This window comes from Phalacrocorax carbo, chromosome 8 (genome assembly GCF_963921805.1).
Source record: "Phalacrocorax carbo chromosome 8, bPhaCar2.1, whole genome shotgun sequence".
Classification (NCBI taxonomy): Eukaryota; Metazoa; Chordata; class Aves; order Suliformes; family Phalacrocoracidae; genus Phalacrocorax; species Phalacrocorax carbo.
This window is the reverse complement of record NC_087520.1, coordinates 12,530,704-12,545,843: the sequence shown is the minus strand read 5'-3', so window position 1 is coordinate 12,545,843 and position 15,140 is coordinate 12,530,704. Positions and strand designations below refer to the sequence as shown.

General features: G+C 59.4%; 1 protein-coding gene across 1 annotated transcript; it reads left to right on the top strand.

The window, feature by feature from the left end:
* Positions 1-14,894, top strand: SLC4A9 (solute carrier family 4 member 9). The gene is made up of 21 exons (XM_064458750.1): positions 1-297; positions 2,070-2,230; positions 2,432-2,581; positions 2,721-2,782; positions 2,859-3,016; positions 4,795-4,882; positions 5,179-5,333; positions 5,939-6,055; positions 6,271-6,445; positions 6,742-6,875; positions 6,990-7,261; positions 7,946-8,001; positions 8,098-8,280; positions 8,422-8,535; positions 9,182-9,343; positions 9,543-9,721; positions 9,967-10,039; positions 12,390-12,458; positions 13,347-13,520; positions 13,959-14,114; positions 14,348-14,894. Exons 1-21 carry the CDS (start codon positions 50-52, stop codon positions 14,396-14,398), a joined length of 2,937 nt encoding a protein of 978 aa, XP_064314820.1. The 5' UTR covers positions 1-49; the 3' UTR covers positions 14,399-14,894.
* Positions 14,895-15,140: the final 246 nt, after the last annotated feature.

The window sequence follows — 15,140 nt, the reverse complement described above, 5'->3', positions numbered from 1 at the left end:
GGGGAGACCACTCCTGTGGCTGCTGGTGCTGGTGGCCATGTAAGCCCACATGCCCAGGGTGGCCAGGGCAGCTTTCTGGGCAGCCGATGCCCCCTCACAGCCCAGACCAGAGGGGAGCAACCCTGAAGCTCCCTACCAGGCTTTCGACTGCAGCATGTTCACCTCCAGCATGGCCCCAGCAGCTGATCAAGCCAGTGCCACCCTGCAGCAGGAGGACACCACCTGCCCGCTGCTCTTCGTCCAGCTCAACCAGCTCCTCAGCACCCCAGCAGGGCTGGAGTGGAGAGAGACAGCCAGGTAGGCATGCCTGCAATGGTCAAGTGGCCTGGGGACACTTTAGGAAGCCCAGCCTTCGAAAGGCCAGCTCTGGTGGACCCCACGGCATCTCCCAAGGCTGGTGGTTCCTCAACCTCATCCCCAAAGTAAGGCTGCTCATTGCCCTCTGCCCTCGCCAGTACTCGCACTGCTTCTGCCTGGCTTAGGGTGATTTGTTTCATGGGAGAAGGCAGGGTGTCAGGCAGGACACAGGCAGTGACTCTGCACAGGCACAGAACCCTTGCTTCGGCTCCTCCAATGCTCCAGTGGCTGCACTGTGGCTGGGACAGTGCTTTGACACTCCCCAGATCCAGCTGCCTGGCACATCTCAGGAGGTGAGCAGAGGGATAGGTCGGGGCAGGCTTGGCTGGGGACAGTGGGGCCCATGGAGAAGAGCTGGGGCCAGCTGGGTGCTGGAGTGGGGCAGGAGCATGGCTGGGATGTCCCCATGCTCCATACTGCCCCTCTGCAGCTCGGCAAGGGTACAGGGGCATGGGCCGTGGGGGTCTGGGGGTAGTGATGGTCTGGTCGGAGGCTCTGGCGGGGTGGACAAAGCCACTGGGCTGTGGCTGTGATGTCCCTACCCAGCACCCAGCCCTCTTCTCCCTGGCACGGCTGCCTCTCAGCAGGAGCCTGCTCTGCCAGAGCACGCTCTCCCCGTGCAGCACGCCGAGCACTGCAGCAGTGCGCCCACCCATGGGGACAAAGGGAAGCTCTGTTTGCACCCGGCATTAAAATATTTGGCACGGCCTGAGTGTGGCAAACAGCTCAAGACACTTCTGTTCTGACTCCAGCAAGCACTGCTAAAGGCAGGGCAACCCCCAGTCCCAGGAGCAGCCCTGCAGAGAAGGACTGGGGGATACTGGTGGGTGACAGATGGGACATGAGCCGGCACTGTGCGCTTGCAGCCCAGAAAACCAAGCATCTCCTGGGCTGCATCACCAGCACTGTGGCCAGCAGGGCGAGGAGGGGATGCTTCCTCTCTGCTCCACTCTGGTGAGACCCCCCTGGGGCACTGTGTCCAGCTCTGGGGTCCCCAGCACAAGACAGACAAGGATCTGAGAGCAGATCCAGAGGAGGCCACTGAAATGGTCCAAGGGCCAAAAGAGCTCTGTTACGGAGAGAGGCTGAGAGAGTTGGGGCTGTTTAGCCTTGAGAACCCGGGGAGACCTTACTGAGGCATTTCAGTATATAGAGGGGACTTTTAAGAAAGACAGAGAGAGACTTTTTACCAGGGCCTGTAGTGACAGGACAGGGGACAATGGTTTTACACTGAAAGACGGTAGATTTAGATTGGACATAGGAAAGAAATGTTTTACGATAAGGGTGGCAAGACACTGGGACAGATTGCCCAGAAGAGTTGTGGATGCCCCATCATTGGAAGGGTTCAAGGTCAGGTTGGATGGGACTTTGAGTGATCTGACCTAGTGAAGACGGCGGAGGGTTGGACTGGATGGTCTGTGAAGGTCCTTTCCAACCCAAACCATTCTGTGATCCCATGACTGGTGAAATCCCCCTGATCAGGAGACTAGAACAAGATGTGAGTCAGTAGGAATGGGGACATGATTGCTGAGGCTGCCCACCTGCTCCTACTCTGCGAGCCCATTGCAGCCCCCTCTGAGCCCCCCGAAAAACCCTTCCTGCCTGTGTCAGTCCCATGCCAAGCTCAGAGGTGGACCCAAGATTCAGCTCCCGCTGCCTGGCATGGAGCACAGGACTACCCTGCTTCTGACCCCACACACCTCCCTGGGCAGGTGGATGAAGTTCGAGGAGAAGGTGGAGGATGGTGGTGAGCGCTGGAGCGCGCCCCACATCCCAGCCCTCCCCCTGCACAGCCTCTTCCAGCTGAGGATGTGTCTGCAGAAGGGGACAATGCTCCTGGATCTGGATGCCCCCAGTTTCAAGGAAATAATCGGTATGCGGGGAATGCAAAGGTCACCTACTGGGACGGGCTGGTCACCAGAGAGGGACCAGGCCACCAGGAGGTCCCTATATAAAAGCACTGATGCATAGTAGCTGGGTACCTGGGGCAGCTGCCTGCTGCTCCAGCAAAGTGGGTTTTTCCCTGGGCAGTCCCCACTGGGGGGACTCAGGGCTGCTCCCATCCCTGTTGCAGACAAGGCACTTTCCATGCAGTCTGAGGAAGCAGAGTTGCAGCCCGAGCTGAGGGAGCGCCTGACAGCCCTCCTGCTCCGCCAGCCACGGCACCAGCCCACCAAATCCCCACTGCAGCTCCTCGCTGAACTCGGCCTCTCTCCCTGCCGAGGTAGGCACACAGTGCCCAGCCATGGGTAGTGACACGGCTGTCCCACTGGGCATCCCTCCACTGCCACCAGCCTGGGGCAATACACACGCTGGCTGTTCACTTGCACATGTATTTTACTGCTTGCTCCCTTTCTTTGCAGGGGACGACAAAAGCCAGTCTGAGCCCAGAGCCCAGCTCTCTGAAACACCTCTTAAGGAGCAGGTAAAGCAGGACGGAGCTGGGGTGAGAGCAGCTGATGCATTGCGAGTGCCCAGCCACTGCACCCCTTTCCTTTCAGCTGAGAAACCAGTTTAAGAAGAAGGTCCCACCGGGGGCTGAAGCAGCCCATGTTGCCGTTGGTGAAGTTGAATTCCTGGAGGAGCCCTTCACTGTCTTCATCCGCCTCAGGCGAGGGGTAGCCCTCGGCTCACTGGCCGAAGTCACTCTCCCCAGCAGGTAAACGGAGCACGGTTGATGGCTCTGTGCCCCACTTTGACCCTGTCTCCCTGCACCCTCCCACACATGACAATGCTTTGCTTAGCAAAAGCAAAGGGTATGGTACTCAATGCTACATGCAGTCCCAGAACCCTGGCTCACTGCTTCTCCTCCTGCTTTTCCCAGCTCCTTAGGAGCATGCCAGGATGGACTGAATGGAGCATCTGTTGGGAAGATCTCGGGGGCACAGCCCCTGGTTTATCCCCACTCCGGCTCTGCATTCACTCCCCTCCTTAGGAGGGTCTGGATGCTCTTCACTTACTAACTGGGAGCATGGGGGCTCATAGCAGGGAAGGGACACATGTTTGCAGGAGCTTCTTGCCCTCCCGCTGCCCGTGTTACTCTCCTGGGCGGTGGAGTGGCTTTTGTGGCACTGTTGGCATACGGGGGAAGGAGCAGGTCAGGAGGTGTTTCTCCGTGGTTGAGGAATGCGTCATCTGACCATAAGGGGAAATGATCAGTGTGTCCCTTGAGCTGGGGACTTCCTTACAGACCGTGCGGAGGAGGCAGGCAGGGATCAGGAGGGACATTGCCACCTCCTGGTCACTCTGCCCAGAGCACCCGTCCTCCAGGAGCTGGATGGAGCAGGACATCCACCCCCCTCCTGCTCCCTCCTTGGTGGGAGGTGTGTGACAGGTCCCCGGGGAGCCCCCGTGGATCTCGAGGGGCTCATGACAACCCCTTGTCCTATATTTTCCTCTCCCAAACAGGAGGTGAAGGAGAGCTTGTCCCTACCCATCCCTTTGCCTGCAGTGCCATCCCCTTTGCTGGCTGCTCCAGGCTGTCCTGTAGGTGCAGCCACCACCTCGGGGCTATCTCCCACCTAGGTCCATCTCTATGATCTTAAGATTTTCCCACTGCCTTGGTAAAGATGCCTGGGTGAAAGCAATCCCAGATGGCTACTGTCACCTCCTGACCCCTTGGAGCAGGCTCCAGGAGGCCTCCAGCACTGATGCCCCTTTCAGGGCTGCAGCAGGTTCTGTCGAGCCACCTTCAGCACCACTTGTGCTGTTGGAGGAATTTCCCTACCCCCTCTCTAGAGATTTGCTTGGGGTACAATCACTGGAACTGCTCCACAGCCTTGGGGTACCAGGATTGTAACTGTTCTTGCCAGTTTTGGAAAGGAGTGAAGGGCTTCATTAAATATTTGGGTGGTCTGTCCCTCTGGAGGCTTTATTATTTTGTAGCACCTTCTGAGGTGTGGGATTTTAGCCATATTTCTTCAAGGACTCTGAACCCTCTTTCCAACCTCCTCCCTTGTCCCCATAGTCCTATCAAATCTGCTGCCCGTGCAGCTGGCAAGCTCTCCTTCCCAATGCCAATGTTCCTGCATCCTGCCTGCGAGCAACATTCCCATGAGCATGACCCAACAGACGGCTCCACCCTAGAGCCTGACCCCACAGACATCCCCATCCTAGAGCCCAACCCCACAGACATCCCAATCCCAGAGTCTGACCCCACAGATATACCCATCCCAGAGCTCGTCCCCATAGACACCCCCAGTTGAGGATGTCTCCTTCTCTGGTCTCCCTTGGGGTTTCCATGCAGTGGGCAGCAGACGTGTCTTGCCTTCTGCCCTCATCCACCTGTTCAGGGTCACCACCCCTCAGGGCGTCAGCAGCCCCCCAAGCCTGCCTAGCCACTGTCCCCAGCATTCCCGCAGCACCACAGGCTCCCATAGGAGAAGCATCCCTCGGTGAAGAAAGGGCTGCTCAGGACAAGCACTGTCTCACCCACAGGTTCCTCTTCATTCTGCTGGGTCCCCGAGCCAAAGTGAAAGCCTACCACGAGGTTGGCAGGGCCATGGCCACACTGCTGACAGATAAGGTGAGCCTGGTGCAGCATCCATGGGTGGGATGGACTCCGGATGAGGCTTAGGCTGTGGACACTGGGGCTTCTCTCCTCTGCCAGCTGCAGTGGGGGAGGCAGAGGATGGGCGAGCTGGTGGCCTCCCTTGCCCAGGATAAGAAAACAAAGGTTTGGGGCAGGTCTGTAGGATGTAGGTACACCTGTTACACTGAAGAGGATGGGTGTCTTTTTTGGTGATGGCTGCAAGCTGTGAGGAAGGCTCTGAGTGTCTGAACATTGGGATGTGGTGGCTAAATCATGGCATCTCCCTGCAGCTCTTCCAAAGGGTTGCCCGGCAGGCTGAGCACCGAGAGGACCTCATCGCAGGGATGGAGGCATTCCTGCATGAGCTGACTGTGCTTCCTCCTGGGAAATGGGACCCCAGTACACGAATTCCTCCATCAAGCTGTCTGCTGTCTCCACACAGGAGGTAGGCTGGAGGGACGGCACCCACTGCCTCTGCCAGCAGGGTCCCAGATAGAGACCTCTGCCTGTGACATTGAAATCTCCATCTCCGTGGGCATGAAGCCACACAGGAGCCAACCCTTGCCAGTTAGATCTTCCCAGCCAAGCCCCTCTGCAGCTCTGGCTGTTGACCACAGCTCTGGTCCCAACTGCTGTTAGTCCTGCTGTCCCACTTGGCAAGGGATGGCAAAACTGCCCCGCGTGCCCTTCAGGCAGGAGCTGCTGGGAACACTGGGTTTCAGCACTCAGATCTGAAACTCATCCTCCGAGCAGGACATCTCTGGCTCTGCCCATCTCCTCCACCAGAACCGGTCCCACTAGGGCTGGCTCCAGGGCCTGCTGAAGGAGATCATGGTTGGGTTGGAAGGGACCTTTGAAGATCCAACCCCCACCATCTCTCCTCCTTCTCCTGATCTTTCTCCTCCTCCTCATTATCAGGGGAGGCCCAGACCTGCTAGCACCCCTCTCCCCTCTCCATCCTCCCTGTCCCCTCATAGTGGCCCCTAGATGCAGCTGGGTCCTGAGGGCTCCAACCTGAAGATTTTCATGTCAGGCTCTGGTCTGCCACAGGACCACCATGCACCCGCAAGATCGACAGTCCCACAACAATAGGGACATGGCAGCAGCTGGGGACAGAGCCAGCCTGGGGCACCCACACTCCAGGCAGGAGCTGGAGAGGACAGGCAGGTGGGTGACTGGAAGGATGAGGGTGGCAGGAGGTGCAGTAGGATGCTGAATTCCGGGCAGGATGCTGGCCCTCCCCAGCACATGAGTCCACCGTGTCCAAACCACTTTGGGCTGGTGTCTTCCAGGGAAGGGACTGTCCCCTGCTTTGCAGCTCTCTCAGGGGATGACAGCCAGCTGGGGGTGGGCTGCTCTGAGATCTCCCTCCACTACCCCAGGCTTTTCGGCGGGCTTCTGCGAGACATCCGGAGGAAGGCACCGTGGTACGGCAGTGACTTCTCCGATGCCCTGCACCCCCAGTGCCTCTCGGCAGTGCTCTACATCTACTTGGCAACCATCACCAATGCCATCACGTTTGGGGGCATGCTGGGGGACGAGACTGCCAACATGCAGGTCAGTGTGGCCATGAGGTGCCCTGCACCAACCCCACTCGGCCCAGCTTGTGGTTTTCCTGGGTGCCCACCTCCCACAGGTGCTTGGGGAGCCAGTAGTGCCCCCAGGGCATCCTGAGCATCACCCAAATCCTGCATCCTTCCCCGGCCCCTGCAGTTCCCAAGTGCTGACCCTGCACCCTGCAGTGCAGGGAGGTGTGGGCAGCTGCCTGCAGCTGTGTTGCTGTGGGGGCCCAGGCCTAGGATGCCCATCCGTACCACACACCTGGCTCCTGGCACCCCTCCACTGCATTTCAGGGGGTGCTGGAGAGCTTCTTGGGCACAGCCTTTGCCGGCTCCATCTTCTGCCTCTTTGCCGGACAGCCTCTGACCATCCTGAGCAGCACTGGCCCTGTGCTGGTCTTTGAGCGCCTTCTCTTCTCCTTTAGCCAGTAAGTACCCTGCCAGGGATGGTTCCTTGGGCCACTGTCCCCTGGCCAAGGCATGGGCCACCATCACACCAGGTGGGTGTTGATGTTGAGGCTTTGGGTCACCCTGCTCACCAGGGACCACAGCCTGGATTACCTGGAGTTTCGCCTCTGGATTGGGCTCTGGGTGGCCTTTTTTGGCATGGTCTTGGTGGCCACCGAGGCCAGCCACCTGGTGCGGTACTTCACCCGCTTCACCGAGGAAAGCTTCTGTGCCCTCATCAGCTTGATATTCATCTACGACTCCCTGAAGAAAATGCTGAGCCTGGCAGACACCTTCCCCATCAACTGGCAGTACCATCTGGACAACATCACCTCCTACAGCTGCATCTGCATCTTGCCCAGCCCTGGTGAGCCTAAGCAGCCACTGGTCTGGTGGGGAGCAGGGGGCTGCTGCCCTGGGACCCCACTGCAACCCTGCTGCTTGGCTAGGTGGGGGAAGGTGCTGGAGGAGGAGGAAGCTGCTCAATCCCATCCTCACCTGCCTGACCACATTGGCACCTTCCTCCACTCCCCTCCATGGCATCTGTCTTTCTGTCCCTGCCTCCTGGCACTGCCCAGGCACTGGGTAGGGCAGCGCCAGGAGCAAGGAGAGTCTTGGTCTGGCTCCCGTGGCTCCAGAATGGGGGATGCCAGGGACTGGAGGTGGACACCTGGGTGGATATTTGCACTGACATTTCTAGCCTGGTCTTTAAATCAGGGAGTGTTTCCTGGGGCCGGAGGATGTGTCCACGCTGATCCTGGAATTGGGACCCACACTGTGTACCAAAAGCATCAGTGTTGGGCACAGCCTGGGGCCGATGGTGCCTCTGAGTGGCTGGTGCTTCAGCCAAGCCCTTCACAGGGCCGTCCCCCCTTGGTGCTCCCTGGGCATCAGCTGGTGCCGGGGCCTCAGGGGTCCCATGGGGTCCCATCCAGAACCGTGAGCATTTGGAGAGAGCCTGGGGACCCACCTCGATGGCAGCGTGGTCCCAGTCATCCCTGATGGAGTGTCCCCATGGTGCTGGCACCCTGACCCCACTGTCCCCTTGCAGGTCACAGCTCCACAGGGAATGACACACTCTTCTCCTCACCCCTGGCCCCTGAGCAGGTACAGCCTCTGCTCCCGGGTGGGCAGGTGAGGGGCTGGGATAGGCCCAAGTTGTCCGTGCATGACCCCTGCTCGCCACCTGCCCTGTCACTGCAGCCTCCAACCACCCCAGCCAGGCTGAGCAGGAGCCAGTGCCTGGGTCGAGGCGGGCACCTGCTGGGGACCAGCTGCCACTATGTGCCCGATATCACCCTCTTCTCCTTCCTGCTCTTTGGGGGCACCTTCCTCTCCTGCACTACACTCAAACGCTTCAGGAGCAGCCGCTACTTCCCTGCGGGGGTAAGTATCCTTCAGCTGCCCTGGTGGCATGGCCACCCATCCTGGTGGCATGGGGATGGCTCCAGCTGCTGTGACCCAAGGGTGGTCCTGCGCCAGCCCCACCACCCCAGCGAGCCCAGGCCAAGCCCTCTCCATCTGCAGGTGAGGAAGCTGGTGAGTGACTTTGCCATCATCCTGGCCATCCTTGCCTCCTGTGCTGTCGATGCTACCCTGGGCCTGGAGACCCCCAAGCTCATCGTCCCCAGCGAGCTGAAGGTGCCAGTGGGGTGGGCATGGCATTGTTAGGGAGTGGGTCTGTGCGCCCCACAGTGGCCAACCCACCGTGTGCTGCTGTCCTTCCCACCTCCAGGTCCATCCTTATAGGGGTGTGGACTGTGACCCAGCAAACAAGAAGGGGTTGAACTGCAGCCAATCCCACATTCTGTAAATGACCTTGCTTGGTCATGGACTAACCACGCCATGGTACAGCTCATGCTGAGGCGAGAGCCACAAGCTCATGTCCAGGCTTGGGCCCCCTGGCCTGGTTGCAGAGCGGGGCTGGCAGCACCTCAGAGTAGCCCATGCTCACTGCCACCTCCTTGGGCTTGCCATCATCAACACCCAATGCCACTTCTTCCACCTGCTCCTGGGAGCATATGCCTAGCTCCTGGCTTGTGGTGCCCAGGAGCAACTCCCTGCTTGGCCACAGCTGGCATGTCCTCATGGGGTCACACTGCCCAGGGTGACCATGGGGTGGGAGCATCCCATGGATGAGAGAGGATGCTCTTCCTCTCCTCAGGTGGATCATCCCTGGGTGCCCACAGGGCTCCAGCCTGGGCACCCGGGGCTAGTCCTGTCACCCAGTTGCACCACAGACCCCACAGGCGGGTGGCAGCTGCCATGACCCTTCTGCTCTCCACAGCCTACAAACCCAACACGGGGCTGGATCATCTTACCCTTTGGAGCTAACCCATGGTGGGTCTGTCTGGTGTCTGCAGTGCCCGCTGTTCTTGTCACCATCCTCATTTTCATGGACCAGCAGATCACAGCTGTCATCCTTAACCGCAGGGAGTACAAGTTGCAGGTGTGAGGGGGACAAGGGACAGGCAGGACCCAGCCAACGGGGAGTACTCAGGTCCCGGCTGGACCCCATGGGCCAGGGGGGCAGCCAGGGGAAAGTGGCACCCCAAACCAGCCGGCAAGGTGGGCAGACCCCACTGCCGCCCCTCTGATGCTACTGGGGAGACAGCTCACCCCCAGCCCTGCTGCCTCTCCCGTTGCAGAAAGGAGCAGGCTTTCACCTGGACCTCCTCTGTGTCTCCCTCCTGATGGTCATCACCTCTGCCACTGGCCTCCCCTGGTATGTCTCAGCCACTGTCATCTCCCTGGCACACATGGAGAGCCTGAGGAAGGAAAGTGCAACCTCGACCCCTGGCGAGCACCCTGAGTTCCTGGGCATCAGGTACACAACAAGCCAGGACCCCCTGCCCATGGCTGTGGAGCCAGGGGACAGGGATGTGTCCACGCTTCCATGCTGGCTGGCAGACCTAGCTTTGGGGCTGCATGTGTCTCCCTGGTGATGCCACCAGTCCTTGTGGCCATCAAAGCTGAAAAGAGCAGAGACCCTGGAGGCAGGGAGGGCAGGCAGGGGTGGTGGGCTCCCAAAGGATCCCAGGGCACCTGTGACACCTGTGTTACCATCCGCAGGGAGCAGAGACTGACTGGCCTGGCTGTCTTTGTCCTGACAGGGGTCTCCGTCTTCATGGCACCCATTCTCAAGGTAGGGTGCCTGGCTGCTGGGTTTGGCCTCTTTTGCAAGATGGGGGCAGGGCAGCTGTATTCTGCAAGGCTGGGGGTTACTAACCACGCTGTCCCTCATCCCATCAATCCATCATGGGAATCCTGGCTGGCAGGTAGGGAGCTGAGCACTGCATGGGAAGGGGCTGGGCAAAGGGTTTGGCTTAAGCACGAGCAGGACTGCCAGTACACCAGCGCGCAGCTGCCCTGTGCCAGCTGGCCAGCCTCCCTGTGGGCCCCCTGCAGTCCTCAAACACACCCCACCACTACCCTCCACACCGCCACGTGGGATGCCGAGCCTGGCTGGTGGTGGCTCTTGCCTGCTGCTGCTGCCACATTAGGCAGAGCCTGCCCAGAGTACCCTGGCCACATCTGGATTACATGGGCGCAGGCAGGAGGTCCCTTTTCCTCCACTCCTGTCCTCACCTCTGACGATGGCCTTGTAAAGCCTTTGATGTGCTCCCCCACAACATTCTTACCTCCAAATTGGAAAGAGATGGGATTGATGGATGGACGATTAGATGGATCAGAAATTGGCTGGATGGCTGCGAACAAAGACTTACAGTCAGTGGCTCAATGTCCAAGTGGAAACCAGTAATGAGTGGTGTCCCTCAAAGGTCCCTACTGGGACCAGTACTGTTTAATATCTTCATCAATGACATTGACAGTGGGATCGAGTGTACCCTCAGCACATCTGCAGATGCCACCATGCTGAGTGGTGCAGCTGACATGCCTGAGGGAAGAGGTGCCATCCAGAGGGACTTTGGAGAGCAAAGGTGCAACCCTCAGTATCAACATAGCCTGGGGATGGGTGGGTTGGGAGCAGCCCTGCAGAGAAGGACTGGGGGATACTGGTGGGTGACAGATGGGACATGAGCCGGCACTGTGCGCTTGCAGCCCAGAAAACCAAGCATCTCCTGGGCTGCATCACCAGCACTGTGGCCAGCAGGGCGAGGAGGGGATGCTTCCTCTCTGCTCCACTCTGGTGAGACCCCCCTGGGGCACTGTGTCCAGCTCTGGGGTCCCCAGCACAAGACAGACAAGGATCTGAGAGCAGATCCAGAGGAGGCCACTGAAATGGTCCAAGGGCCAAAAGAGCTCTGTTACGGAGAGAGGCTGAGAGAGTTGGGGCTGTTTAGCCTTGAGAACCCGGGGAGACCTTACTGAGGCATTTCAGTATATTAGAGGGGACTTTTAAGAAAGACAGAGAGAGACTTTTTACCAGGGCCTGTAGTGACAGGACAGGGGACAATGGTTTTACACTGAAAGACGGTAGATTTAGATTGGACATAGGAAAGAAATGTTTTACGATAAGGGTGGCAAGACACTGGGACAGATTGCCCAGAAGAGTTGTGGATGCCCCATCATTGGAAGGGTTCAAGGTCAGGTTGGATGGGACTTTGAGTGATCTGACCTAGTGAAGACGGCGGAGGGTTGGACTGGATGGTCTGTGAAGGTCCTTTCCAACCCAAACCCATTCTGTGATTTTGTGGTGGAGAAACAAGAGACCAGCATCCCTGGTCCTCCTTCTCCCTTTGTGGTGGGTGGCAAGATACAGGGCAGTGAGGGGTGTCTGTGGGGTTTGGGATCCTCCCTCAGGGCAACTCCTCTTGCCTCCCCAGCCCCAGGATGAGCTTGGCTTGGTCCTTTATGGAAGGACCCATGTCTCCTTATAATCCCCACTGCCACAACTGCAGCAGCCCCAGGACTAGAAGTTACCTTCCACCTCGGGCATGTGGATCAATGCTTCCTCTCAGAGGGCTCTTGCATGATGCTGGGGAAGCTGACCCAGCCCTGGGTAGTCCCTGTGTCCCCGGTGGAATCTATGAGGAGCAGAGAGTGACCCCCATCTCCTTCCTTGCCTGCCTGGGCTTGGGGGAAAACGAAACTATGCTGAGCAACACAGAAGGCAGGAGCCAGTTTATGGCTGCAGAGGAGGAGGTAAAAAGAAAAGTGGTGTGCTGGGGAGGCAGGACGCCCCCGCATTTATAGATCCGGAACCATAAGCCATATCCCCAGGTTGGCTTGGTGTCATGTTCTCCATCTCCAGCCTGGATTGTTCCCACCATATGCTGGAAAACAGGGCAAGGAACTCAGTGTGTTTCCCCTCTCTGAAGACTGCAATGTCCACATGTGAGCATCATCGCAGGGAACACGTCTGGGCTTTAAAGACCTTGATGCCATAAGATAAGCAAAAAGCTGTGAAATCAAACTGAGCTGTTGGAATTGAAGGAAGGAAATCCTGTGGCCATGTGTGCAGCATGGGATGCTCAATGAGTGCAGCCCCCTCAGCAAATCACACCCTGCTGACCCCTTGCCCCACTGTTTTGCAGCACATCCCGATGCCAGTGCTGTACGGGGTCTTTCTGCACATGGGGGTGGTGGCACTGAACAGCATCCAGGTGAGTGGGGGCTGTGCCAGGGGTGATGGCAAGGGCTGTTTTGGGGATGAGAGGCTTTGCTCGATATGAGCTCTCACTGCACAGCAGAGCCTGGATTTTAGTTCTGCGTGATGAGCATTCTGGTGAAGACCTGTCCCCCACCAGGCCCAGGAGAAGGAGGGATGGAGGGACAGAGGGACCTTTCTGGGGCAGAGGAAAGGGAGGTGTCTGGGATGCTGAGGAGCATGAGCAACTTCTGCACTGATGGATCAGGTGGTTTGGGAGAAGCAGAGGGACCAGTGGATAACCCAGACTTGCTCTCAAAGCTGCAGGGATGTCCCCATCTGAGGGCCACAGGCAGAGCTGGGACCTGCTGGTCCTTTGGGCCTGGCATTGCCACTGATGTGCCAGCTCTGTTCCTCCCCTTAGAAAACCAGGGAAGAAAAATCCCCACTCTGGAAATATCTAGTCCCTTTTTCCCTCTAGACAGTAGATTTTCCTTGTAATTTCCCTGCTCATCCAGAGACAGGCTGGGAAACCCCCTCCCTTCCTCTGCTTGGGAATCTGGGATTGTGCTCTGGCAAAGGCAACAGCAATCTCCCACATGCAGGGAGTGGAATCAAGGGGTTGTTATCTCTCAATCAACCCTTTAAGACCAGCTCGAGTCCTTTCTAGATGTCTGCCTGGAAAGCGCTCCACTGTCTTGGGGTGATGGTGGTACCAGGACCTGTGGTCTTGCAAACTCACCTGCCCAGGCATTGTGCTGGTGGTCAGCGCAGACGGCAGAAGGGCTGAACTGCAAAAACAATGGCAAAACCCATCTGGCCAGCCCTGGTCCCGATGGGGAGGTTGGTGAGAGCTGCCTGAAAGCTGGAGGTATGTGACCCACATGCCATCCTCTTGCTACAGCTCACTGACCGCGTGCGGCTGCTCCTGATGCCAGCCAAGCACCAGCCAGACCTCGACTACCTCCGCCACGTGCCCCTGCGCCGGGTGCACCTCTTCACCATCATCCAGCTGCTGTGCCTAGCCCTGCTCTGGGTCCTCAAGTCCACTGTGGCTGCTATTATTTTCCCAGTGATGGTATGACAGCCCCTTTAATTGGGCAGCACTGCTTTGGTGCTGGGCTAGGTGCTGCCCACACATGCTCTGAGCATTGCCAGAAGCCCAGCACTTACCTTGGGCAAGGGACATGGGCGCTGCCCTGGGTGGGGGCGCACACCCTGGCAGGTGGCATATGTGGGTGCTCAGGGACCCCCAAGGGCTGGGATCCCTGCAGGGCCACAACGTGGCTTTGCCACCAGCCTTCGCCTCCTGGGTTGAGGCCGGTGAGGCTGTCACTGCTTTACAGGTGTTGTGCAAGTATCATCCTCTGGGACCAAGCCAGGAGAGCTGACATGCCTCCTCCCTGGCACTTACCAGGGGGACAGAGGGGGTGGTGACAGGGACCAAGCTGCCTGTTCCCTGGCCCCCAGCCCCAAGCACTGTGTGATGCTGATCTGCACTTTGCCCTGGTCCCAGCTGCTGGCGCTGGTGGGGATCCGGAAAGGGCTGGAGCGCGTCTTCTCCCTGCATGACCTGCACTGGCTGGACAGCCTCCTGCCCGAAACAGCCAGGAAGGAGGCAGAGGGGAAACAGCCCAGGAAGCAGAAGGAGGTGGAAAGCAATGGTGAGGAGGTAGGTGATGTCCTGGGTGCTACGCTCTTTAGCAGCCATCCCTGGGGATGCTTTTGTGCAGGGGCCGAGCCTGGCCATGAGCCTTACTGCTAAGCCGGGCAGGGGCTGAGCCTGGCCTGAGCTAAGGCTAAGCCGGGCAGGGACTGTGCTGCTTGGTGCGGCTGCAGCTGGCAGCGCGGCGGGAGCAACTGCTGGGAGCGCTGCCAGTCTTGCCCCCTTACTTCTCCCTCCAGACTGAGCTGATGCATCGCCGAGGACCAGCGATCAACATCTCAGTGAATTAGGACGGCAGTCGGGCCGCGGGGCGAGGCGAGGGGCAGCGGAGGCCGAGGCCGGGGCCACCCGGGTCGCTCCTGGCCAGCTCGGCAGAGGCGGGTCCGGCCGTGCCGCCGAACCTCGGTGCGGTCTGGGCGGGAAGGGGACCTCGCAGCCCCGCCAGGCCCGGCCCCACGGCGCGCAGGGCCTCCCCCGCCAGGCCGGGCTCAAGGCACCGTCCGGCCTGAACCCCCGCCACTCCGGGATGGGGTGCCCCGGAGGCCGCCCGCCCCGCGGTCCCCGCTTCACCCCTCCGTGTCCCCTCGCCCCTTGTCCATCACAGCGCCTAGCGCCCCACCGGTGCCCGTGATGACGCAATGCCCCGCGCCCCGCCCCTCGCTCCCTCGCGCGCCCCCGTGCCCGGCCGGCAGCGCTGACAGAGGCCACGTGGCCGCGTCAGTGTCGTCACGGCGGGCGGAGCGGCAAAGAGGAGCGGAGTAACGGGGCGCTCAGCCTATGGCAACACGAGCTCGGGATGGGAGGGAGGGAAGGAAGGGGGCGGGACGTTTGCCTCGATAGGCAGCGCCCGGCTCCAATCGCCGCTCGGGCAGGCGGGCGTGTGACGGTCTCTAGCGCTGACGGAGACCTTCAGAGGGTTTCGAAGGGGAAGGAGGGCCCAGGGCACGGCAGAAGCCAATCGGACGGCACCAGGCGGCAAGTGTTGTGAGCGATGTGCCTTCTGGCTAATCAAAACTCGAGACACCCGGATTC

Coding starts and splice junctions, on each gene's coding strand:
- SLC4A9 (XM_064458750.1), top strand. CDS start 50: ATGCCCAGGGTGGCCAGGGCAGCTTTCTGGGCAGCCGATGCCCCCTCA. Junction 3,017..4,794: donor GAAGTCACTCTCCCCAGCAG/GTAAACGGAGCA, acceptor TCTCACCCACAG/GTTCCTCTTCATTCTGCTGG. Junction 8,281..8,421: donor GCCGCTACTTCCCTGCGGGG/GTAAGTATCCTT, acceptor CTCCATCTGCAG/GTGAGGAAGCTGGTGAGTGA.